The sequence below is a fragment of the Lontra canadensis genome, unplaced genomic scaffold (genome assembly GCF_010015895.1).
Source record: "Lontra canadensis isolate GAN:19392208 unplaced genomic scaffold, GSC_riverotter_1.0 scaffold53, whole genome shotgun sequence".
NCBI classification, from domain to species: domain Eukaryota; kingdom Metazoa; phylum Chordata; class Mammalia; order Carnivora; family Mustelidae; genus Lontra; species Lontra canadensis.
The window spans coordinates 2,295,067-2,317,916 of NW_022631047.1; the positions used below are offsets into that span (position 1 = coordinate 2,295,067).

Consider the following 22,850-nt stretch of genomic DNA (forward strand, 5'->3'; position numbering starts at 1 on the left):
GGCAGCATTGGCCTCAGTGGCCTAGAGGACATGAAAGGGGGCCAATGTCTACTCCATCAGCTGGGCATGAAGTGTGTGAACACCAGGGACCTGTGTGGTTGTGAGATTTCCCAGCTCCTACCACAATGAGCTCTACTTCTGGTACCAGGTCCCTAGGGCAGTCCTCCATGGCCAGTGCTGGAGTCCTCACCAGGTCCCTCTGAACAGATGGTTCAGATTACCAATAAACAGGTGCCACCAAGGTAACCTGCCCAAGGCCACCTAGCCATGAAGCGGAAGGCCCGGCTTTAAAATCAGATCTGATTCCTAAGATCCTCCTCTCAACCAAAGCTAGCCCAGCTTCTCCCCCTCTCCAAGAAGCCCCCTCCCCTGTCATCTCCTCTAAGTTCCACACCCCAGCTCCTTCCCAGAAAGGGGGTCATGTTGGGAGTCATGGACTTTTCAGCTCCCTGGATCCCTACTTTTGCTCTGACCTTTCACTACAGGGGGAAGTATCTGACCTACCAGCTGATGTCCTGCCACCAGCCCCAGCAGGGGCACCCTCTGCGAGCCCTCTCCCACCTCCAGTTTCCCACTTTGACCAAGTCCATTCCCTGGTCCGCCTCTTCAAGAAAAAGCCAGCAGCTCCCCCCTAGACAAAAATCACTTCCTCTTTAATTGCTGTTGAAGAAGATTCACACCATCTGCCTCAGAGGAGATGAGGGCATTTCCCTCTGCCCCCATCCCTCTCCCCTCCCCAATTACCTGGTCCTTTGTAAAATATTTTAGCTGAGGAAAAAAAAAAAAAAAAAGACCGGAAACCACTGACACAGACGGTCCAAGGGCTGGATTGATTAAAGGAGGCAGGGCTGGGCCAGGTAAATCCACCCCACCACCCCCTTCCTGGGGATGGGGAAGGAGGCCTGGAAACCCTCCCAGCCACCTCACATCCTCTTAGCCCTGGCTGGGAGGGATCATGGGGTTGAGGGACGGGTCTGGAGCTGCTCCAGTGGGAGGGAGGGGCTGGACAGGAAGAATAGTGGGGGAGGGGTCCCATTGCAGGGGTGCCCCCTACCCCAGATCACCATGGGCGCTGCACAGTCACAGGTACGCAGTCACGGTCACAGACACTCACAACCCGAGAGCACCCCACCCCACCCCACCCTCTGCCCACCCCTGGCTTCCCCTACCCTGAAACGCCCTCCCCGAGTCCCTGCCCGCCCCCGCCCCCTTGTTGGGGAACAAAGCAATAAATTACAAGGTCCCTCCCCTGTCCCCTTAGCCCGCTCTGCTCCATCTCTTCTCCTTCCCGAGATAATAGTGAGGAGGGACCCAGGCTCTTGGCTCCCCCGGCCCTTTAGCTTCCATCCATGGGTGGGTGTGGGGGGACGTCCTGATTTCCACTCCTCATGGTCCCTTTCACGGAAAGGGTTGGGGACCCCCCTACCCCCTTGGGCAGCAGGGGTCCTGCCCCTCGCTGCCCTTCCCCCTTCACTGGGCAGTGAGATTAGCATGGAAGGGGTGGGGTCCCCGGTATTGGCCCCAAGTCCCAGGGCTAGCTCTCCCACGTACTAACCCCTCCCTCTGGCGTGGCGTCGCCCCAGGAGCCAGCCTGGGTTTGTGCTCCCGCCTTGGGATTGTCGAGCACAAGCAGGACTGGGTCTTCCCCCTCCACCCCTAGGGGGCGCAAGCGGGTAAATCCAAGCTCCCAGGAGCCCGTACCGCGACTGGGGGTCTGCTTCCGCAGACACCCAGCGGGTAGACCCAGAGCAATCCGAGTGTGGCAACGGTGGAGAGGGGGCGTGTTGAGCTGGGGTCTCCATGCCTCGTTGGGGAGAGGGAGGTGAGTTTGTGTCTTCTGGGAGGCGTGGGGGCTGTGCCCTCGTGGGGGAAAGAAGTGCTCCCGTGGGGCGGGGTGCGGATTGGAGAGGTGAGTGGGTGCATCTGTCCAGCGGTCCGCCCGATGTGGTCGTGCCCTTCCCGTGTGGGAGTGGGGGTGTCTCTCCCGCTGGGCAACTATACCAGCGCGACGGGGGCGTCAGCGCGACCCATGCTGGCGGCGCTGCTCCGGCGGCGGGGGCTGGGCGTGGCGGTGATGCTGGGGGTGGTGGCTGCGCTGGGGGTGGTGGCGGTGCTGCCGCCCTCACCCGGGCAGCCGTGCTGGAGAAGGATGTCGGCGCATAGCTGGCTCCCAGCCTGGCGGGCGTAGAACAGCGCCGTGTGGCCCTGTGCGTCGCGGGCGGCCACGTCGGCGCCGTACTAGAAGGACAGAGACGGCCGCGTCACCAAGACTCCCTGTAGGGCCGTCTCCCCAGAATTTCCAGGCCCGCTTCCAGGGTCCTTTTAGGGACATCAGGCTCCCCCGCGCCTGGCTGTTTCCCAGCGGGAGCCCTCCAAAAGCCCTTTCCCCAATCCTCACTCACGCACCCACAGCAGCAGCTGCGTGATGACAACGTGGGCGAGCTCGGCTGCCAGGTGAAGGGGGGAGCGAAGCTGAGGGTCCTCCACGCTGGTGTCGAGCGGCCCGTGTCGCGCATGGGCCAGAAGCAGGAGAACCGCGGCCACGTCCTGGGCCTGCACCGCGGCCCACAGCTGGCGGCCCAGCGGTTCCTCCGAAGTGCCCAGCGGCGCCAGGAACAGCAGCTGCTCGTACTTGGCGCGAATCCATGATTCACGCTCCTCCCTACAAGACCAGAGATGAACAGGAAGGGCTCTAGACCCCCCACCCAGGACCTCTGCCCCTCACTCGGGTAACCTCTCGGGATCCGCACACCCTAAGCGCCCCGCTTCCCTACCACGTACCGCGAAGAGTCCCGCGTGGGTTTGGTGCGGCCCCGCGTGTCGCTCTCCCACACGCTGTTGGCCATGTCGTTGCCAATGGCCGTCAGCACCAGGGTCAGCTCCCGAGGCCAGTCGTCCAAGTCCAGCGAGCGAACGCGGGACAGGTGTGTGCCCAGGTTCCGGTGAATGCCAGAACACTCGATGCAGATGAGTGCGCCCAGGTTCAAACTGGCCCACGTGGGGTCTGGGGAGGGAGTGCAGAGGTCGGCTTCCCTGCCGTGCAGGCAGCATGGGCACCCCAGCCTTCCCCAACCCCATCGAAACACACTCCCTCCCAGACCCCTTCACTGCCCCCTTGCGCTCACTGGGGGCCCCGCAGTCCACGCAGATAGAGTTCCCCTTGGCGTTCCGGATCGCCTGGATGGCTACTGCTTCACTTTGGCTGTCTGTGCGCAGCTGCAGAAAGGGTTGGGGTTTGTATTGACTCTCCCTTGTATTGAGCCCTTCTCCAGACTCAAGACACTCACCTCTGCTCACCCCCGACCCTCACTCCCCACCCATTACCTTGACTTTGCTGCTCTCACAGCATTGCAGACTGGCTAGGATCTGACTTTCGATAGCCTGGACCCAGGCATCCCGCTCCTCAAAACTGGCGGCCTCAAAGTGCCACGTCTGACCAGTGCTGGACACGATCAGGAATTCGAAGTTTTCCTCTGGGTGGGGGGATGGGATGGGGTCATGAGGGATGGAGTTCAAACAGGGGTGGCCTTCCCCAAACCCTTCCCCCCTGATGTCCATCCCAAGCCCCTGGGAGTGGGGCAGAGGGGTTGGGGAAGCAGAAGGTGGGGGAGAGCAGGAAGCCCGAGCACATGCAGGGGAAGGCAGGGGCACCCCCACCCCTCTGCACCCCAGCTGAGCGCCCCTCCCAGCTCCCCGCTTGTTACCTGCTTTATAAATATTTCTTAAACTACCAAAGGATTTTAGTTTCCACATTTTGCGCTTGGCTGGTTTCCCGAAGCGAAGGAGATAGAGATAGAATGGAGAGCAGAACAAAGAGACCAAGAAAGGAGAAAAAGAGAGGCAGATGGAGAGATGGAGAGAAATAGTGACAGAGTGCCAGAGACAAAGCAGGACAGACAGATGGGGAGAGAAAGCAGAACTAAAGTCAGTGGCCCCGGAGCAGAGTAGAGCGGAAGCCAAGAGCCATGAGAGTAGGCAGATCTGGAACCTGGGTCTGAGCACCCAGCAGAGAGCAGGGCATGGGGACCAGCTATCATGACCAGTGAGGAGCCAGGTCTCTGGGAAGGGAAGGGATGGTCAGGATCCGAGTGAACACAGGTAAAGGGGACAGAAGTTTAATCACGGGCCTGGGACAAGGGGGTCGTGGGGTTCCGGAGGAGTCTCAGAGGCCTGGACTGAGGGCAGGAATGGGGATCACTGTGGTGATCAAGGGCTGTTGGGGGAGCGTGGTGATCATGAGAAGCTATTGGGAACAGAGGCCTGGTGGTCACCGAGTCCCAGAGCTGAGGAGTTAATGGGTGACACTGAAGTCAGGTGCTGAGTCACTGAGGGCCACAGGGGGTTCTGGGTGCAGGGCCTGGGATGATAAATGGGGTTGAGGGCAAGAGCAGAAAGTAGGGGGTTATTAAGAGAGGAAGCAGGAACTACAGACCAATGATAGTCATTGGGTGTGGGAATGGCAGGACTGGGAACTACTGGGGGAAAAAGCATTGCCTGGGGAATGGGGGAAGGACAGGAGCTGAGGGAGCTTCTATTTTTCACTAAGTTATGTGCAGAGTGATAATGATAGTCAAGCACTCAGCTCAGGCACTTGTCCTCCTCCTGCAGGAGCTGGGCCAGGGATCTGGAGTTGGGGGTGAGGGTCCGGGGTGGGAATGGAATTGCCCACCAGGGCCTCACCTTCAGCCTGCCCAGCCGAGCCTTCAGTCTTGGATGGTGTTGTCAATTTTTTCCTCCTCTGCTTCTTCACCATGGGAGAAGGAGGGGGTTCCCGACTCAGGGGGCTCAGGTCTCCAGATGGCGTACAGTCTTAGGAAGGGGGGACACAGCTGCCTCAGTTGCCCCCTCCAGAGATTTCCTGATTTCTCCAAAGCCTGTCTCCTCCCCTGAACTAGCTCTGGTTCCCCTCCTCTCCAGGAGGTCCCCCTCGATCATGCCTGGGGAGGTGGGCAGATGAGTGGTTTAGAGTCAGACCTGCACTCAGATCCTGGCTCTGCCACTAACTGGCCTTGAGACCTTGAGCAAGTCACTTAATCTTCTGAGCCTCAGTTTCTTCATCCCTAGAATGGGGATAATAATCTATACCTGACAAGGTTGCTGTGAGGATTGCTGTTACAATTTACTTGTGTGTGTGTGTGTGTGTGTGTGTGTGCATAAGTATATTGGCATAAGTATATTGTAAATTGTAATTTTTTTAAAGATTTTATTTATTTATTTGACAGAGACAGAGATCACAAGTTGGCAGAGAGGCCGGCAGAGAGAGAGGAGGAAGCAGGCTCCCTGCTGAGCAGAGAGTCCGATGAGGGGCTCGATCCCAGGACCCTGGGATGATGACCTGAGCCAAAGGCAGAGGCTTTAACCCACTGAACCACCCAGGCACCCCGTAAATTGTAATTATATATAAATACTGTAACGTTAATATAAATAGGTATATAAATCATATATAAATATAAAACCATATATAAATATAAAGTAATTGTATATAATTATAGTTATATATAAATATGAATTATATATAAATAATTGTATATAAATATGAAAATTTACACAAACATATGTATATAAATATTTACAGTAAGTAAACTATAAATTGCAACTGTATATACATATTCTACCTATGTATGTGTGTATATATATATGTATGTATATATCATATATATTTATCTTCAAACACTCCAAATACTGATGGCTGACTATGTGCTAGACAGTGTTCTTAGTTTGTTTAATTCTCAAAGCAAGCTCTATCTCCACTTTACAGATGAAGAAACTGAGGCACAGAGAGGTCAAGTAACTTGCCCAGTGGCAAGCCAGTATTTAAATTCTAACCATTTAGCTCTAGAACCCACTCATGTTAACCATTATGATAATCACGGTATGACTGAGCTTAGTGCCTGGCCCCCAGTAGACGCTCAGTGTGTCTGCTCATGCACTGATTCCAGCCTCCAAGCCTGTACCACAAGTTCCTTTCCCACCCACATCCCATTCACATCAGGAAGATAGTGGATGGAGGGTGGGTCCTCACTGACCAGTGCTGAGGGCTCGGGCCAAATTCCGGTCTGGCTTCAGCAGGTGCTTGGATGTCTGGTCTGGTGGTGGCTGCAGGGAACTGGGGCTGGGGCTTGGGCTTGGGGTGGGCGTGGTGGCTTCTGTTGGAAGGAGAACAAGATAAAGCTTCAGTGAGGCCCTCTGTCTATGGGACACACTTCTGATGTAGTCCCTCTTTATCACCCACCTTCCCGCTTATCCAGTCCCAGCCCCCACTTCCCTATTACCCCTCCTCATCCCCCAGCTCTGGCAACTCTTCTGCCTCTCTGCCATGAGCCCCACTCACCAGGACCTTCACCCATCTGCACAGTGCTCATGTCCTTGACCAACCCGTTGATGCTGGCTGAGGGACCAAAAGCAGAGATGGCTCTTGGGGGCCTCTTGCCAGGGACCTTGACAGTTGTTCGCAGCAAGTCCATTTCCTTGCCATGGGTACTGTGGATGTAATCCTGGAGGGGTACCAGAGGTCGAGAGTGTGGGAAACCTGAGGTCCTTGGTGGTGTTGGGAAGCAGCCAATAGTATGGGCTAGAGAGGACCTGGAGAGGACTGAGTTCAGATGAGGTTCTAGGGGATGGGTTCCTCAGATTTGGCCCAGTACTATCTCCACCAGAAAGCACTCCCTGGGGGCCCCTGGGTGGCTCAGTGGGTTAAAGCCTCTGCCTTCGGCTCAGGTCATGATCCCAGGGTCTTGGGATCGAGCCCCGCATCGGGCTTTCTGCTCAGCGGGGAGCCTGCTTCCCCCTCTCTCTCTGCCTGCTTCTCTGTCTACTTGTGATCTGCCAAATAAATAAATAAAATCTTAAAAAAAAAAAAGAAGACGAAGAAAGCATTCCCTGAATGGCAGACCAGGTGGAGGTCCTTCCTCCATTCTTTTCCACTAGACTGCAAGTTTGTCAGGGGATGTCTCTATTTTCCCCTCTCCAGCGTGGGTACATAGTGGGTGCCTAACACATGTTTGCTGAACCTAAGAAAATGGGACTAGGGCTCCCCAGAAGTGATGGTAAATTTTGTCAGAGGCACAGATTGGTAGAGGTGGAAGGGTGTCCAAGGCCAGCCAGTGTGGCCCAGCCAATCTCGACCACTCACATTAATGCTGGGGTGGTAGAGTAGGAAGCCATTACTGGACAGGGTCACATATTTCTTCTTCCATTCTTTGTTCAGGGAGTTGCCACTTCGCTTCAGTAGGAAGCTCTGGAGAATGGAAAGAGACATGTGGGAGAAAAGCCCAGTCAAGACCAGGTATGTCCAGCCTGCCCCCAGCCCCTGGACCACCCACCTGTTTGATGGGGATGGCTCGTCCACTCCCTGTTGTCTCTCCCCGACTGTCCAAACTCCGCTTCTCAGAATCACTGCCCCGACGATTCTAGAATGGTTATTGGCATCAGTTAGAGAATGAGGAGAGGAATCTACTGATGGAAGGACAGGGAAGGCAATGAATGAAAAGGGGCCCAACGGTGGGGTTTAGGGACCAGGGAAGATAGGCAGGTAACAGCCAGCCAGAAGATGGGGGAGTCATCATGTCCAATACCGCGAAGAGGCTGGTCCTGCGTTTGGCTGCCCGGTGCAGGGAACCTGGGGTGCTCAATCCAGCCACCGCCGCTGCCTCAGCTCGGAGCTCCCGGTGACCAACATTGGGTGAGGATGGGAGGGAAGAAGAGTAGTCGCTAGTGTGGCCCCCATTGCTAGCCTGGGGACGGATGAAGGAGTCAGCAGAACAGCTCAGATCCCCCCACCCCACCAAGCTATAGTTACATTTAGTTAGGAGGAATTCCAGACATTCCTTGATCTCATCGCCATTTGATTGCATTATCGTTCATAATAAAACTCCTCACTGTCATATGCTTTCCATTTTGCAAGTATCAGGCCATACAATTTTCCTGAAACCTTGGGAGGTTTAGGTGACTTGCTCGAGGACATTCCAAACAGCATTTCAAACCTGGTTGATTTCCAGTCCAGTGAACTTTCTACAAATGGTGTCACTGCCCTTTCCCTTTGCCCTCCACCCCCACCCTTGACCTCCTTGGTTGGTACTCGGTACCTGTTCCTGGATCACCAGCCCCTCCTCTGCATCCTACCAGCCCCTCTGTGGACCCTGAAACCCTGACTCACCTGCCCAGCTACAGGAGTGGAAGCAGCCGAGTGGCTTGGAGAGCTGGGCAGGGACTTACAGGCGGCCAGAAGCTGCTGCTGCTTTCGCAAGGTCACCACCTTCTGGGCCACTGGAGGAAGGGGGAGGGGAAGGACACATGAACAGGGCAGATACCCAAGACCACCCTCTGTTGCCCAATTTTGAGAACTTCCCAGGAGATAACATGGCTCCAACTTCATTGTCACCGTGGCCTTCGTGCACCTGGAGTCTTGGCAGCTCATCCAGCCCAGAAAGACCACGGGGTTATTAAGCAAACCTTTTCCGACCTCCCTGATGTCTCCTCCCTCCCACGCAGGCAGGCCCCTAGCTCCCTGCTCCCCACACACGCAGGGAGTCACCGCACTCACCCTCCTGGAAGACACGGTCTACATTGAGCCCATAGGTTGCACACGTCTCGTAGTAGCTGCAGCGTTTCATTTCTGCGCACAGAGCCCTGGCGCGGGCATCGCCCACCACTCGAGGGGAGGAAGCACTAATCCTGTCTGAGGGGACAGGAGAGGGGCAGGATTGGACAAGGACGTCACTTCCCCACTCTTCCTACTTGCTTTTCCCTCCAGCTCCAGTCCCAGGCCGGACACACCAAGGACAGGCGAAGAGAGAATATCCTCCTCTTCTCTAAAGACTGGGCCCCAGCTCGCAAGTCCAGCTGCAGGAGTAGGCTGAGAGAGCTCTGGATATGTGTCCTCAGAGAATACCCAAGAGGGGAGCAGAATTTCTTGACCAGGTCTGAAATGGCTGAGACTCACAAGGGCCCGTCACCCTGCCCTGCAAATCCAATGACCCCTGAGCTGAGTGGAAGTTCACCTTGGAAAAGGCTGAATGTCCACAGGGAGCAGGTGGACTGTCCACTCCGCATCAAGGAGACAGGAGGCAAGTGGTGAGGGGAAGCAGACTCCTGCAGGATAGGCATCCAGACAGAAAGTCAAGCCAGCTCCATAGAGGTGGGTACTGGAAAAGCTTCTCCTGGACTTGGTGGCATCTGAGAGCCCCTGAATCACTTCCTTGAGAACTCAAACTTTTCTGCCCTCTGTATTTTCTCCATTGTTTCATTTGAGATACATTCCTGTGAAAGGTGTCAGCCCGACCCGGCTGTAGCAAGGGGAAGATAGAAGGCTTTCTATCCGCACTAGAGCCTGAGATTTTCTGTGTTTGCCATGGTGGTGACAGGAAATAGCGGTGTGAGAACGCAAGGTAGGTGACATCTCCGAGGAATGGAGATTGCTCCTATAGCTGTCCCCGTCTTCCTGGAGGGTCCTCTTTTCTCTGCTTAGACCCTGGGAAGTTTTTTTGCTTTAATGACTCCCTTGTTGGAGACCGAGGCTCCTTCCAGAGGGTTCCTGCAATCCAAGTGGCCATTTCCACACCTTACCAAGCTCTCACCTGTGTTGGTGAGAGCAGTCATCTCAAGGACTCCCCCCGAAAGCAGTGCTTTCCCAGGCCCTCCTTACCTTGTGTCCCCACTAGTGCCAGTGCCAGTCCTCCTCGTCCTTCCCCCCGAAGGGAGCTCAGCTGCCCATGGAGACGGCTCACGGCCTGGAAACTGTGTTCATCCTCCAGGCTGAAGACCAAGATGACAGCATCTGCCCAGCCTGAGAACTTGCGGGGGGTGAGGGAGCAAAAGGGGCGGGGGGTCAGACAAGTCTATTCCTCTGGACACTATGCCCAGGGAGTTCTGGGAAACCAGAGCTTTCTCCCCTGGCCAGTGTTGACCCCAGCCAGCCTGCCTATCCCAACATCTCACTCCTCACCTTGGCATCAGGTGCCCCAGCTTCCTCTCGGATCAACACCAGATGAGTCTGTCCATCCACCAACATCTCTTTCTTGTGCTGCTCACCTGTCCAGAGGGGTGGAAATGGTAGTAGGTCAGAGGTCACAGGTCACCAATTTTTCCTATGCTCTCTGTATTTCAAACTATTGTGGCTTTATCCTTTTCTCTGTTCTCCACAGCTGCCTAGTCATTGATCCTGGACTCCCGACCCAAAACATTAGCTTACTATGGCTCCTGAGAACTCACTTTCTGTCTTCTCCAGCACTTGGTAGGAACCTGTCAAGAATCGGTGGATGAGCGATGACTTCCCACTCCTGGCGTCGCCCAGCACACCCTGAGAACAAGTTGTGGAGCAGAGATTGTGAGAATTAAAAGGAGGCCAAATGGTTGGGTCTGAACACTCCTGAGAACTCAAAGAGATTGGCAGTGTCAAATCATTCAAGCTGGATCCTGCAGGCACTGGATGATGGTTGGTCAGAAGAGAGCATTTGGGAAAATCAGGTGAGTGGGGTAAGAAATGATCCAAAGCTCAAAGTGGACCACGGGCTGAAGATTCTTAGCAACCCAGTCCGTGCTTGGGGGAGGGGGGGAAAGGGGCGTAACATCACAGCCCTAGACACTGGTTGGAAATTTTTACTCAATTCTAGGCGATAGAACATGAAAGACTAAAGGGGAGATGCCAGAAATAAAGAAGCCTGGACAAGGACCATGAACAAACAGGAAAAAAGAAGGAAAAATGGTAAGGATATATCAAACCCCAGGAATGTGCTGTGAAGGTAGACTCTCAGTAGTACTAGAAAATCATCCCCCATTCCCACAAGAGAGGGAAGGGAAGAGGTGAAGGGGAGAGAGTTGAGAGTGCGATGCGTGGGAGTTCAGCCTTCATACAGACCAGGGGACTGGGTTACCTACCAGGCGCAGTTCAGGAATAGAGCGGCTCAAAGTCCATTCCTGGCTATTGACCACAGCCTCTGAAACAGAAAGGAGCCATAAGAGAGGATGCTCCCAGCCCAGGAGCACCCCTCATCCCTCAGCCACCCCTCCTCCTTTTGCAGCTTCCCTTAACCCCCAGGACTCTGCCTGGGCTGGAGAACTGTGTGGAAAGGCTAGGTTTGAGAGTGGTCCCCAGTCCTCCCATCCTAGCCGCTCTCCCCACAGCTGTTGCTGCCGCTCAGTGGTTGCTTAGCAACGGAACCAGCTAGACAAAAATACTTCAGTTGGCATCTCCCTTAAAGCACATCCCCAAACGTAAGTCTGCCCCAGACCAGGGACCAGGGTTCTGACAGTGGCGGGTTTTTCCCCTCTGGAAGAACGGGAGAGGGTCTCCTTCCTACCAGTCTGACTTGGATTCAGAGGCAGATCCTGGGAGAAGGGGCTGGGACAGGGGAGGGAATGGGTCTTCCTCAATCTCTATTTCACAAGAAAGAAACTGAGGTGAGGGATATCCCTCCCCTTTTTCAAGGTCAACAGCATGGTGGCCCTGACCGCTTTCCACAGCCCAGGCAATGGAGCTTGAACTTGCCTAAGCTTCCCTCTCCCATATCCTCCCCACAAGCACCCTCTGAAACAAGTATGGGGAAGGGCTCCATTCCTTGGCCCAGAGAAGCCACAGGCCTGGGGGCGGGGGGGTAGGATGCTCCTTCCGCCTGCCGGGTCCAGCCCCCGCGCTTGACACTGGCCGGACGTTCCCGGGGCGCCGCAGCTGCGGCGGGAACTCTGGGATCTGGAGCCATCTGCTCCCACCCGCTCCAGAGCCAAACCCCGGGGGCCGCCCCCGCTCCGAACCCGCCTCCCCTCCGGGGAGTGTAAACTGCACCAAGAGTCCCTAGACTCTTTCTCCCAGAAAAAAAAAGAAAGACACCTCCCTCCTCCCCCCAAAAACTACCTTCTCGGTACCCCCTCCCAAGTCTCCAGGGTTAAGAATTGCCTTTGCAGCAGTTCCGTCCCCCCCGAGTCACTCCTGGGCAGCCCCCTGGGGGTTTCAACTTGGCTGTGGGGCCGGGGTGGGCAGCGTGGGAAGTGAAGCCTCCTATCCGCCCCCTCTCACTTCGCATTCAAGTATTCATCACGTTCCAGCCCCCCGCGCACTCCCGTCCAGCCCAATCCACCTTCACTGCATGGAAAGAAACAAGAGTCCCTTCCTGCTGCCTCACTGGCCTGGTCTCAGCCCAGGGAAGACCTATCCCCTGCGAGGAACTGCCTGCAAGGTCACTCTCATGCCACCTGCTCCAAGTGCTCAGGAGAAACTGAGGCTTCCTCATCCTCTTCACCTTCACTGTTCATCTAGGCAAGGCAAAGCTGTGTTTCCCTGTTCCCAGAGTCCAGCTGAGGCTAGAAGTGGGGTCTGGGGCTTCTCTGGGAGTAATTTCCTATAGTCACTCTGGCCAAGGGCATTATTTTCCCAGAAAGCTGAGGCTTTCTGGGTCCCCCTGAAATCAAGTCATCTCTCCCATCGCACGTTGTAGCTACCCACCCCCTTTTAGGACTGCTTAGTCTTTGCCCCAGGCCTTGACAGAGGAGTGATTGTGGTTCATCCACCCACCCAAGAGAGAAGCTTCCCTAGTTCAACCCTGCACACCTCTCCTCCACCCCAAGCTGAACATTCCACGTGCCCTCCCCTCCCTGTTCTCAGGGCCTGGTCCTACTCACTAGGGGAGGCGCGGAGCTCTGCGCCCAGCAGTTCCCTGGACCCGCTGCCAGAAGACAGGCCCGGGGGACCAGGAGGGGGCCCGGAGCCAGGAGGCCCCCCTGTGCTCTTGGTGAAGATCCCGCTGATAAACTTGAGCATCTTGCGATCTCGAGTGGATGCTCGGCCCCCCTCCCGGCCCCGTTTCAGCCCTGGAGCTGGAGGCTCCAGAGTGATGGGAGGTGCAGGCCCAGTGGGCTGCACGGAGGCGGCGGTGACAGCAGCGGCAGGAGCCGGGGTTGCTGGGAGGGTTAGCGGAGGAGGAGAGCCAGCAGTTGGTCCGGGGTGCAAGTCACTGTTGTCCAAGGTCTTACTCTTGCCTTTCCGAGGGGACAGCTTCCCTCGGGCTCCCGACCCAGCCCCGACCCCACCAGAGGTCGGGGCTGCCGCTCCTCCTCCCCCGGCGGCCCCGCCGGCGGCAGCGGCAGAAGCTCCAGTCCCGGCGCTGCTCTTTGACCCCTTGACCCTGGGCTTGCCTTCGCTTTCGGGCCATGACAGGCGGCTACCCGCGCTCTTGCCCCCGCCGGCTTTGGCGCCACTCGTGGTTACGGTCTTGCAAGGCTTGGGGGCCGGCGGAGGAGGCGCCACCTTGAGCCTCCGATTGCCGGTGCCGGGGTGCGGGGAGGACGAGCCCGGGACGCCGCCGCCCGCCCGGCCTTCAGGTTCCGGGCCCCCCCAGCTCGGGCTGCTGAGCAAGGGGCGCCGGGAGGTGGGGGCGCCCCCGGGCTTGGGGTCAGGGCTCAGCCCCCCGGAGAGCGGGGGCCCCGGAGGGACGGCCCAAAGGGAGAGGCGGCGGCCGGGAGCGGGGGAGACGGGATGGGCCGGACTGGCCGGAGCCGGGGACAGGGCGGGGGGCTCGGCGCCCCCGGCGCCCGCGCTGCTCGTGCTGATCCACAGCGCATCCTGCCGGTGGAAGAGACGCTCGTGCCGCTTCTTGCCCGGCTCCTCCGCGCCTCGGGGGCTGCTAGGATCCCCGGTCTCCGCACCTCTGGTCCCTGGGGCGCCGGCTGCGGCCGCAGACGGAGAAGGCGGCGGCGGAGGCACCGACTCGAGCTTGACCAGGGTCAGCGAGATGAGGTAGGTCGTTGTCCGGCGCTGAAGCGCGCCCGCGCCCCGGCTCATGGGGCCCCGAGACCCCCGAGCTGGGGAGGGGAGGGGACTCCCCTGGACTGCCTCAGGGGGGCCCGGCCATGGGGCCGCCCTGCTCGCTGCCCCCAGCCCCCGGACCCCGCTGAGCCCCCAGCCCGGCTCCGCTGTCGCCGCCGCCTCCGCCGCCTCCGCTTGCGCCCCCCTCCCATCACACGGGGCGCCCCCTCCCCATGCTCCCCGCCCTGCGCCCCCACCCCGTTGGAGCCCCGGGACCTTGGTGTTGCTCCAGGGAGGCGCGCCGGACCTTGCGCCCCGGCCTGGGTGGGGGCGCCGAGATGGGCGGAGGAGGGCGGGGAGGACAGTAGTGGGGGCAAATAGGGGAGAGGGAGGAAAAGGGGGCAGAAAAGAGGGACCCGAGGCTGGGGGAGAGGAAGAACCGGTGCGGGGGAGGCAGGGGCGGGGAATGGGGACTCAGGGGACAGGGGCTGTGGGTGGGGGTCGGAGAGGGGGTCTGAAGGAAGGTGGGAAGCTAATAGGCTGGTCGTGCGGGGGATTCGCAGGGGCGCGGGGAGGATGCTGGGGATGGAGATACAGGCGCCGGCGGGGGAGGAAGGAGGGAAGCCTTAGGGGGTGGGAACCCACGGGTCTGGGGTCTGGGAAGGAAGGGGCGTGAGATCCGGGCGAAGGGTCCGGGGGGTTCGCCAGGGCTCGGCTCGGTCCGGATGCGCGCTGTGTCCGGGCGCTCCCCTCACATTGAGGAGGAGGCGGCCCCCCCCCCCCCCCCCCCCACCTCCCCCCCACCTTCTCTCCACCAGCTCGGCTGTCTGAGAAGGCGGTGCAAAATCCAGGACTGGATTTCCCTCCCAAATCCTGGGCTGGATTTCCTAGAACTTGGACTCACCTACTCCAACGATCTAGCCCCCTCCCCCTAGCACACCACGGTTAGGGAATGCGACTGTTGGGTGTGGCATTTAGGGATAAGGGTAAAAATCCGTACACGGATGGACAGTCCGCAGGGAAAACGGAGTGATTTTAGCGGTCACTGCCAATTATGGGGAAGTTCAAGTGAGGAAATGGGGAGTCCTCAAATCCCTTTCCCAGGACCCCTTGTCTCCCCCAGGTGATTGCACGCATTCTTTTTCCCATTACCCAGCCGCCCTGACCACCCTACTCCACCCCCCACACGCAGTATATTGATGGGGATTGACTTGAGCGCAACTGTCCCAAAGTGAACTTGTAAAATGTTCCCTGGGGATGGAGACAGACATAGAACTTAGCAGGGTAGGAAGGAGGGGGGTGTCTTAGGAGGGGAGAGATCCGAGAACTCCAAGAGCCCAGGCCAAAAAGTGAGTCAAAGGCTCCAGCTTGAGGTGGAAGGAGAAGGAATATGTCTACAGATTGACACCCCCCATACCAAAATGCATCCAGTCTCCATAGCAACCGTAGCTCCAAGAGTGCCTCAGAATCAGCGGGGATAAGCAGAGAGGAGAATCGGTGTATATGGTGGGTGGAGGGACCTGCCAGGGGATTGGGGGTTAATGGAGGCACCATCCTCGCATCTAGTTAGCCACATGTGGGGTATTTAGTACCCCTGAATATAAGGACCCCTTCAGTTGTGGTGGGAGCCGGCCTCTTTTGGGTTCCCATTCCATCTCCTGAGGTTTTCCAGGTGGAGCTCTTTTAGAAGGTTAAAGAGGAGATAGAATGGAAAACGTCTGTCTGCTCTGTATTCACCACCTTCTAGGGACCCTGGAATTCAAGGTTCACTGTCCTCTATCTTGGGGAGAAGGTTGAAGGGGGTAGGCCAATGGGGAATGGAGGCTGAGACTTGTCAGGGACGGACCAGAGTGGTGGGAGGGCTTCCTGCAGGCTTGGAGACCCCTCCCTGGACTCAGGGAGTCTCAGCATTCCCCTAATTTGGCATCCCACCCTCCTGACGCAGCTGAGACTATAATAAGTGCTGTCGTGGGCGGCTCTAGGAGGCAGGAGCCCGCAGTGTGCTTGGCCTGGTAGGGGGTGAGGGGGGAGTGGAACCAGGATGCTGGATGCCCTTTGTTTTCCCTGGGACCTGTACCCAATCCTGAGGTCAGCAGCCCCCTCTCCACCCCACTCCAGGAGGACACCATTCCCAGGACAGGGGATCGTTCAGTAACCTTTTCTGAATTTTCTGGAAGAGAAGGGGAAGGAGATTTGCTAATTCTGCCTTAATTTTCCTTCCTTCCTTTGGTGGCCTTAGTTTTCCTTTCTGTTCAGTGGGAACAGAATCCTGACTCTTAGAGAAGGAGTGGAACAAACCACTTACGAAGAGTGGAGTCTTCTGGGAGATTCCAGCCTCCACCCCTCCTCACGCCCTCCTCCAGAGCTAAGCAGAACTCCTCCACCAGGACTAAACCTTTTTCCTCCCCTTCTTTTTTTTTCCTACAGGGGTGGGGCTTGGAGTTCCTCCCTAGGAGGCCCCATAGGGCCACTCCCCCTAGGTCTGCCTTTCTACCCACTGAGGCTGTAGGAAAGATGTCAGCCATTGTTCTTGGCAAAGGGTGGGGACAGGAGGTGAGGACACTAGCTTCAGAAAGGCAATGGGAAGGGGATCAGACTGTCCCCTTAGGGTCCCAAACCAAATGTTCCTTCCCCAAGTTATGGTCTGGGGGCCTCTACCTTCAGAGAGGCAGGAGGTGTCCCTGATGGAAAGAATGGCCTCTTGAACCACCACCCCACCCCAGGTAGGCAGCTAAGACTGGAGTGGCTGGGAGACCAGGCTATGATGAAGGATGTATTTCTCCCAGACACCTTTCCAGAACAACATAGCTGGCTTTTGTTAGCTCTTTGCCACCTCAGAGGTAAATGAGAGGAGAGTAGGCTGGAGATGACTTTCAGTTCCACTAGTTCCTTAGTGCTGGGGCCCTGTGGATAGAGAGAAACTGTTCCTACTGGGGCCCCACCACAGGACTGAAGGCTGGGGTGGGCAGGAGGATGTGGCGGATGGTGTTGCCATGGCAGCACTTCCTCCCTGTGTTGTCATCACTTGCTCTAATGGCACTAAGGAGGTAGAGCGGAAGGTGTATGTGTTGGGGGTGGGGAGAAGGACAGGAACAGGAGCATGGGGAAGAGAGGGGACCGAAAAGAGTCTTGGGGACTTCTTTACACTTCGGCTATGCAAAGCATACAGTCTGAGCGATAGCGTGTGCCTGAGAGCCTGGGATTCTCTGTATGGTGTATTTCAGTGTGTGTGTGTTTCTCTCTACAGCTGGAGAACAAGAGGTCACCGATCCTTTGTGGGTCCTGGGAATGAACACATTATCCAGTCCCAGAACCTCCTGCCCCACACTGCTTCCTGCCCTGGACTTCCCAGGCAGGGTCCAAGTCTACCATGGGTCTGTCACAGCCTCTCTTCCCCATGCTCACCCACTTCTCCATTGCCAAGAAGGTCAGTTCAGCACTGACTTGTTTTTTTATCCCCTGGGAGAAGGATCAGAGTTGAGGAAAGAGGAAGAACAACACCTCCCATATCTTTTTTCCATCCTGTCCAAATGTATTCTTCCCCCGAGTCCCAGCTCCATCTAGAGGACTAGGAAATGGCTGGTTGGGAAGGGATGTATGACACAGCAGGCCCTTCTATGCCCCTGCTGGTCCCTGATACACCCAGGGTGGGAGCTAACCCTTCTCTTACCTTGCACACTGTCCAGTGAGGCCTGGATGCTGTCCCGAAGTTCAGGATCGCTCACCCTCTCTGCCAGTTTCCTGAGGCGGCTTAGAGACTGCTTGGCCACCTCGTGTCGTCTGACTTCTGCTCTCACTGCAGCGACAGCCAGCTGCCTCTGGGCATGCATGTTGCCCAGACCTGTCTTGCTGGGCTAACAGCAACCTCTGGCCTTGAGGCCCATGGCGCCGTAGTCCCCAAACACCAAAAGGCCCCTTCTGCTGTGCCCCAGAACTCCCCACTCCTGCCCGCCCTTCCGTCTGTCGGCCTCACTTCCTGACTGGTGAGTTTCAAACCCACAGCCTGGGACAGCACTACCTGCTGCACCTCCCACCCCCTCTAGCGTTGGCCCATGAGCTCTGCCAGCCAGCCCCTAGGATTCCTCAGCCAGGTGGTTGGAGAGACCTTAACAAACATCCTAGAGCCTCCTGTAGGAGGTGGCTAATTAAGATGGGTGTTGGTGCTAGGAAAATGTGCCAAGCCAGGTCCCAATTTCTTGGGTGCAATCCAAAACTGTTGGTGACCTACAGATTTCTGTTCAGTCTCAAACTCCGACAGGAATGTATACACACTTGGTCTCTCACCCTAACAGTCCTGCATTCCAGCTCGCAATTGTACTCACCATCCACTCTGTACCCACCACATCCAAAGAGCTCGTGTACCTACATCTTGCTCCATAACCCTTCCTCAGTCAGCTGCCCCACTGTAACCACCTCCTGCTTCAAAAGGCCAGGTAGTTATGGGGAGAACAGGTTATGGAGGAGAACAGCAACTATAACCAGACAAAACCACCATGTTCTCTCAATTACTTTCATAATAATTGTCTATAACAATAGTTTACAACACACTTTCAAATATATGGTCTTTATGATAGGCCCAAGGGGTACAGGAAAGGAAACCAAAGCTCAGAGAGGCCAATAAGAGGTGAAACAAATCTATGAGTCAAGGTCTTTTATTGTTTTTTTTTTTAAGATTTTATTTTTAAGTAATCTCTACACCCAAGATCACCCTGAGATCAAGCATTGCACACTCCCTTCACTGAGCCAGCTTCCAGGCACACTTGTTGAGTCTAGGTCTTCTGATTTCAACTCTGGTACTCTTGTTCACTATACCACCCAACCAAGATGCCTGCCAACCAGTTCCCCTTATTCCCAATACCATTGTCTTGCCCTTGATTTGGGACCTGAAAGAGAAGAGGGTGAATGAGGAATTAAAGGACAGAATGAAGATGCAGGGTGTATATGGGGGGGGGTTTGGCTAATTTGATCTAATCATTTTGTTTCAGAACTCAAACCTTTCTGGCCCTGCCAAATGTCTCTTCTGCATATGTTCTTGATACTAATTCATGAAGGATAGGGGATTATACCTATGTGACTCTTTGTATAGTTGGAGATAAGGGAATTGGAGGCTAGGATTACCCACTGGCTTATAGCCTGATGAAAATAACTGAGTGTTGACTGTGTGCCAGGTCCTGTCCTAAGCATTCTGCATATATCAACTCATTCAATTCTCACAACAACCCAAGAGGCGGGTGTATTGTTATTTATCCCTATTTATAGATGAGGAAACAGCCACCAGGAGCCAAAGTTTACCAGGCAGGTAAGTGGCAGAGTTGGAACCCATGCAGTCTGACTGGCAGACTCTCCTGCCTCGGCAGTCATAGAAACCAAAATCAAACTGAAATCGTCCCGTGGGGTTGAAGGGAGGTTTTTTGTGTTCCCATTGCGACTGTTTCTCTTGGGAGAAAGAGGAATTATGCCTTTTCCCATCTCCATGAAAAGCATTTATTCAACAATAAGCATACTGATCAACCTCTACGCCCACCCCCAGAGTGAAAATGCGGAGACCCTTCCTTCCCCTATTCATATTCCAGAACCCTCCCTTTGACTTTTTTTTTTTTTTTGGCAAGCCCCGGATCAGTCACGGGCTCTGAAGATAACCGAGCACACTCAGGTCTGCGCTTGTGGCTTTGTCACATACAGGAATGCCCTGTCTCAAGGCAGCTGTTTTACACACTTAACTTCTAGCATATTCACACCCAGTTAGGAGGGGATATGAAAAACGGATGTGTGTACTAGTGGACACACCTGCAAACGGGTGACGATTTGTTGGATGTTACTGTGCCCAACCCGGGGCCTCCGTGGCCGGGCTAAGAAGCTCGATGTTTTGCTCCTCGGGTGTTCCCGAGTGTGATGCAATAACAACAAACAATGGCGTCATCGTGAGATCACTGCAGGACAAGGGGAAAGGGGCGGGGAAGGGCGCTCCCTCGAGGGGAGGAGCCCTTTCACCCTGCCCTGGAAGCGGCACCTTCTCCCCTTCCACTAGGGATCTCCTGAGCCTCCTCCCTCGGATCAGCCCCCTCCCAGGGGCGACCACCGAACGCTCCGCTTTCAATCCGGGGTTTGTTGAAGTTTAGGATCAGATCCCTATAAGAATCTATGGAAGCCCTACCCCCAGTTTTAAGTTTCAGCCAATAAAGAATCTTAAGGAGGGGCCAGCAGGCGAGTCAGTGACGCAATGCAGACTGATTGGCATTCAGGCCACCGACGTCCTGGATTAGCCCCGAGTTTCGCCAATCCAGAGGCAGGGGTGGGACGGTGCAGGCGCAGAGGATTGGGTTTGGCTGGACTCGATTTAAAGAGACAGAAGCTGTCGGGGTCCAAGAAGGCAGTCCCCAAGACCCTCCCCCCAAGTCCTTGGGACCACTTAGGTCCCCAAAGCTGGGGAGATGGTTTGCGGTGGCTTTGCCTGCTCCAAGAATGCGCTGTGCGCTCTCAACGTGGTCTACATGGTGAGGTTTTGGAGGTGGGGGAAGGTTCAGAGCGGAAAGAGGAGTGGGGAGAATCTCTAGGGGACTTCCGGTGGGAAGAGGGGTGTACTGGGGGTGCCGGGAAGATTCCCGAGAACTTCCGGCGAAGAGGGAATTCCAGGGGACTTCCGTGGGAAGAGGGGAGACTTCCGGTGACCACAGGGTTTATCTGGGGGTGGGGGGAATGAACTGAGGGCTGAGGGAATAAAGCCCCATTCCGCCCTCCTCTGAATTTATTTCTCCAGTATAGAAGTGATGCATGAAGCTAAAGGTTCCTTTTTTATGCTCACAGACTCTACTATCCCTGTTGCCCCCACTCCCATGCCAGCCATTCTGACCTCTGGCGGGCGCAAACACCTCCTCTCCTTCGCACAGTTCTTTTTTGTCCAAGACTCCCTGTATGGCTTTTGGCTGTGCTAGAGTTCTTTATAGAAGTAACCTACTCTGTTTCTTGTAGCTGGTAGGCTTGTTGCTCATTGGAGTGGCTGCTTGGGGTAAGGGTCTGGGTCTGGTGTCCAGCATCCACATCATCGGAGGAGTCATTGCCGTGGGAGTCTTCCTTCTTCTCATCGCTGTGGCCGGACTGGTGGGTGCTGTCAACCACCACCAAGTACTGCTATTCTTTGTATCCTGACCTTAAGTGGGGCTCTTGGGAGGGCTGAACTGGCTAGGAATGTTCCAGAGGTAGACTTGGAGGATCTTGGGGACATGTCTCCTGGCCCTGCCCTTTACCATACTTCATGAAACAAGAGCTGATGGTTTTGTTTTCAACATGGCTTTGTAAGTTCTATGAACAGATGACATCAGATGGTTATTATAGGTGCAACATAAAGGAATCTAGGACTTTTTTTTTTTTTCCCATAACTTCCTCTCAGTACATGATCATCCTTGGTTTGGTCTTCATCTTCCAGTTTGGAATCTCTTGCTCATGTCTGGCTATTAACCGAAGCAAACAGGTAAGTGCACGCCCTCTCAAGTACTTGTTTTCCCCTCAATCCTCTTAATTGCCCCCCCTACCCTGCCCCCCATCCAGTTTGGACCTCTTAGTAGGCCCGCTGCTTCCAGACTCTTCAGTTGTTTTCTTCCTCTGGGAAGCCTGGGCAATTTCCCATGAGTATTTTCCAGAAGAACCCAAGGTAGATTCTTACCATTTTCTGTATAATACACCTTTGTTTCTGAGGGATGTTGACTGACTTTGCTGGAATACGGAGATTGAGGCACTTGAACTAAGAGCAAGATGTGAGAGCATTCTTAAGGTCAGCAGCATCCAATGACTTCCCTCTGCCTATATTCTCCAGACAGATGTTATCAATGCTTCTTGGTGGGTCATGAGCAACAAGACCCGGGATGAACTGGAAAGAAGTTTTGATTGTTGTGGCTTGTTCAACCTTACAACCCTGTATCAACAGGATTACGCTTTCTGCACTGCAGTGAGTTGGTGCAGAGATGGGGGGCGGGGGGAGATGCAGGAAGGCTGGTTAAGGACAATGCCCAAATGGGCAGATTTAAGAGTTTGAATGTGATGGTCTCTCTTTAGCAGCTCTCTTGCCCTGAGGCCATGTGCTGGTAGCGGGAGGGAGGTATGGATACAAATGTTAAGAGAATTTGTCAAGTGGGATTTCAGTCTGTAGGATACTGATCACAAACTAGTAAATAATTTCTGGGACCCTTCACCACAGGTGTTGGGACAGGGAAGCCTAGCAACTCTGCATCCTCTAAACACACATACGTGTTTTATCCTCAGATCTGTAAGAGCCGGAGCTCCACGTGCCAGATGTGTGGAGAAAAGTTTCTTAAGCATTCAGATGAAGCCCTGAAAATACTGGGAGGTGTTGGACTCTTCTTTAGCTTTACAGAGGTAACATTCTTCAGTTCTCTCATATATACCCTTTCTCTGTCTGGTTTTGCTCCAGAGATTCGGAATTGCTGATAATCTCTTTTCCTTTGCTTTTTACAGATTCTTGGTGTTTGGCTAGCAATGAGATTTCGGAATCAGAAGGATCCTCGAGCTAACCCCAGTGCCTTTCTATAAGACTCTAGATCCTTTTGACATGTCTCCTGCTCTCTATTCTCCCTAAGCTTTTCTTCCTCCCTTAGGGAAAACCTAGGGTCTGTAGCCCTTTTTGTTTGAGAAAAAGGAAAGATCCTTTGCCACATCCCCCAAAGATGACCGAACAGCCAGGCTGTAATGCCTTGACATGTTTAGCGGGAACAAGATCATAAAGAATAAAGAACAACTTCCTCCCTCTCTCCCTAAGAGAATATGGGAAGCTGCTGGAATGCATGAAATGGGATGGGGGCTGGAGTCATTCCTAGCTCTGTTTCCCCTCTTTTCCCTTCCACATGCCAGACCCCCTCAACACATCTTGGCCTGGCTTCAAGGGCAAATCAGGGATGGAACCAGGGGAAAAAACCACCAAGAATTCTTTCTTAACAATACACAGGACCCGGTATGGGGAAGTTCAGTGAATATAAAAATAAAAGCCATTTAAACTCCATATTCAAAGAAACAACTTAAGTGCTTTTTCTTCTCTTGCCAGTTGAGGGGCTCTCTGCTTGCCTATATAGGCCCTGTGACCTAGGGAGAATCTCTTAAGATTCTA

At 55.1% G+C, this 22,850-nt stretch overlaps 2 protein-coding genes across 5 annotated transcripts; one reads left to right on the top strand and one right to left on the bottom strand.

The window, feature by feature from the left end:
- Positions 1–627: 627 nt before the first annotated feature.
- AGAP2 (ArfGAP with GTPase domain, ankyrin repeat and PH domain 2) lies at positions 628–17,669 on the bottom strand. Of its 4 annotated transcripts, none has more exons than XM_032874596.1 (19): positions 12,613–14,540; positions 10,876–10,934; positions 10,210–10,297; positions 9,944–10,029; positions 9,644–9,791; positions 8,543–8,677; positions 8,156–8,265; positions 7,575–7,733; positions 7,323–7,409; positions 7,133–7,237; positions 6,332–6,494; positions 6,027–6,146; positions 4,681–4,809; positions 3,705–3,764; positions 3,325–3,473; positions 3,126–3,216; positions 2,782–3,004; positions 2,407–2,662; positions 628–2,238 (listed from the first exon to the last, which is right to left on the bottom strand). In XM_032874596.1, the coding sequence occupies exons 1-19, from the start codon at positions 13,769–13,771 to the stop codon at positions 1,996–1,998; spliced, it is 3,570 nt and encodes a 1,189-aa protein (XP_032730487.1). In that variant the 5' UTR covers positions 13,772–14,540; the 3' UTR covers positions 628–1,995. The 4 variants fall into 4 exon arrangements, with proteins under 4 accessions (XP_032730487.1, XP_032730488.1, XP_032730489.1 ...); XM_032874598.1 differs by lacking the exon at positions 12,613–14,540 and adding an exon at positions 17,406–17,669 and having other exon boundaries at positions 633–2,238; XM_032874597.1 differs by lacking the exon at positions 3,705–3,764.
- A 2,279-nt stretch (positions 17,670–19,948) lies between these two features.
- Positions 19,949–22,501, top strand: TSPAN31 (tetraspanin 31). Its single transcript, XM_032874603.1, has 6 exons — positions 19,949–20,229; positions 20,705–20,872; positions 21,123–21,203; positions 21,546–21,677; positions 21,992–22,105; positions 22,205–22,501. The coding sequence occupies exons 1-6, from the start codon at positions 20,167–20,169 to the stop codon at positions 22,277–22,279; spliced, it is 633 nt and encodes a 210-aa protein (XP_032730494.1). The 5' UTR covers positions 19,949–20,166; the 3' UTR covers positions 22,280–22,501.
- The last annotated feature ends 349 nt before the right edge of the window (positions 22,502–22,850 follow it).

Bases quoted from the DNA above. Each gene is read 5' to 3' on its own strand.
- AGAP2 (XM_032874596.1), bottom strand. From the start codon at position 13,771: ATGAGCCGGGGCGCGGGCGCGCTTCAGCGCCGGACAACGACCTACCTC. The intron at 10,935-12,612 runs GTGAGTAGGACC...TTTCTGTTTCAG, and splicing joins AGAGCTCCGCGCCTCCCCTA to AGGCTGTGGTCAATAGCCAG. The intron at 3,474-3,704 runs GTAACAAGCGGG...CCCCCCACCCAG, and splicing joins AAGAAATATTTATAAAGCAG to AGGAAAACTTCGAATTCCTG.
- TSPAN31 (XM_032874603.1), top strand. From the start codon at position 20,167: ATGGTTTGCGGTGGCTTTGCCTGCTCCAAGAATGCGCTGTGCGCTCTC. The intron at 21,678-21,991 runs GTGAGTTGGTGC...TTTTATCCTCAG, and splicing joins ATTACGCTTTCTGCACTGCA to ATCTGTAAGAGCCGGAGCTC. The intron at 22,106-22,204 runs GTAACATTCTTC...TGCTTTTTACAG, and splicing joins TCTTCTTTAGCTTTACAGAG to ATTCTTGGTGTTTGGCTAGC.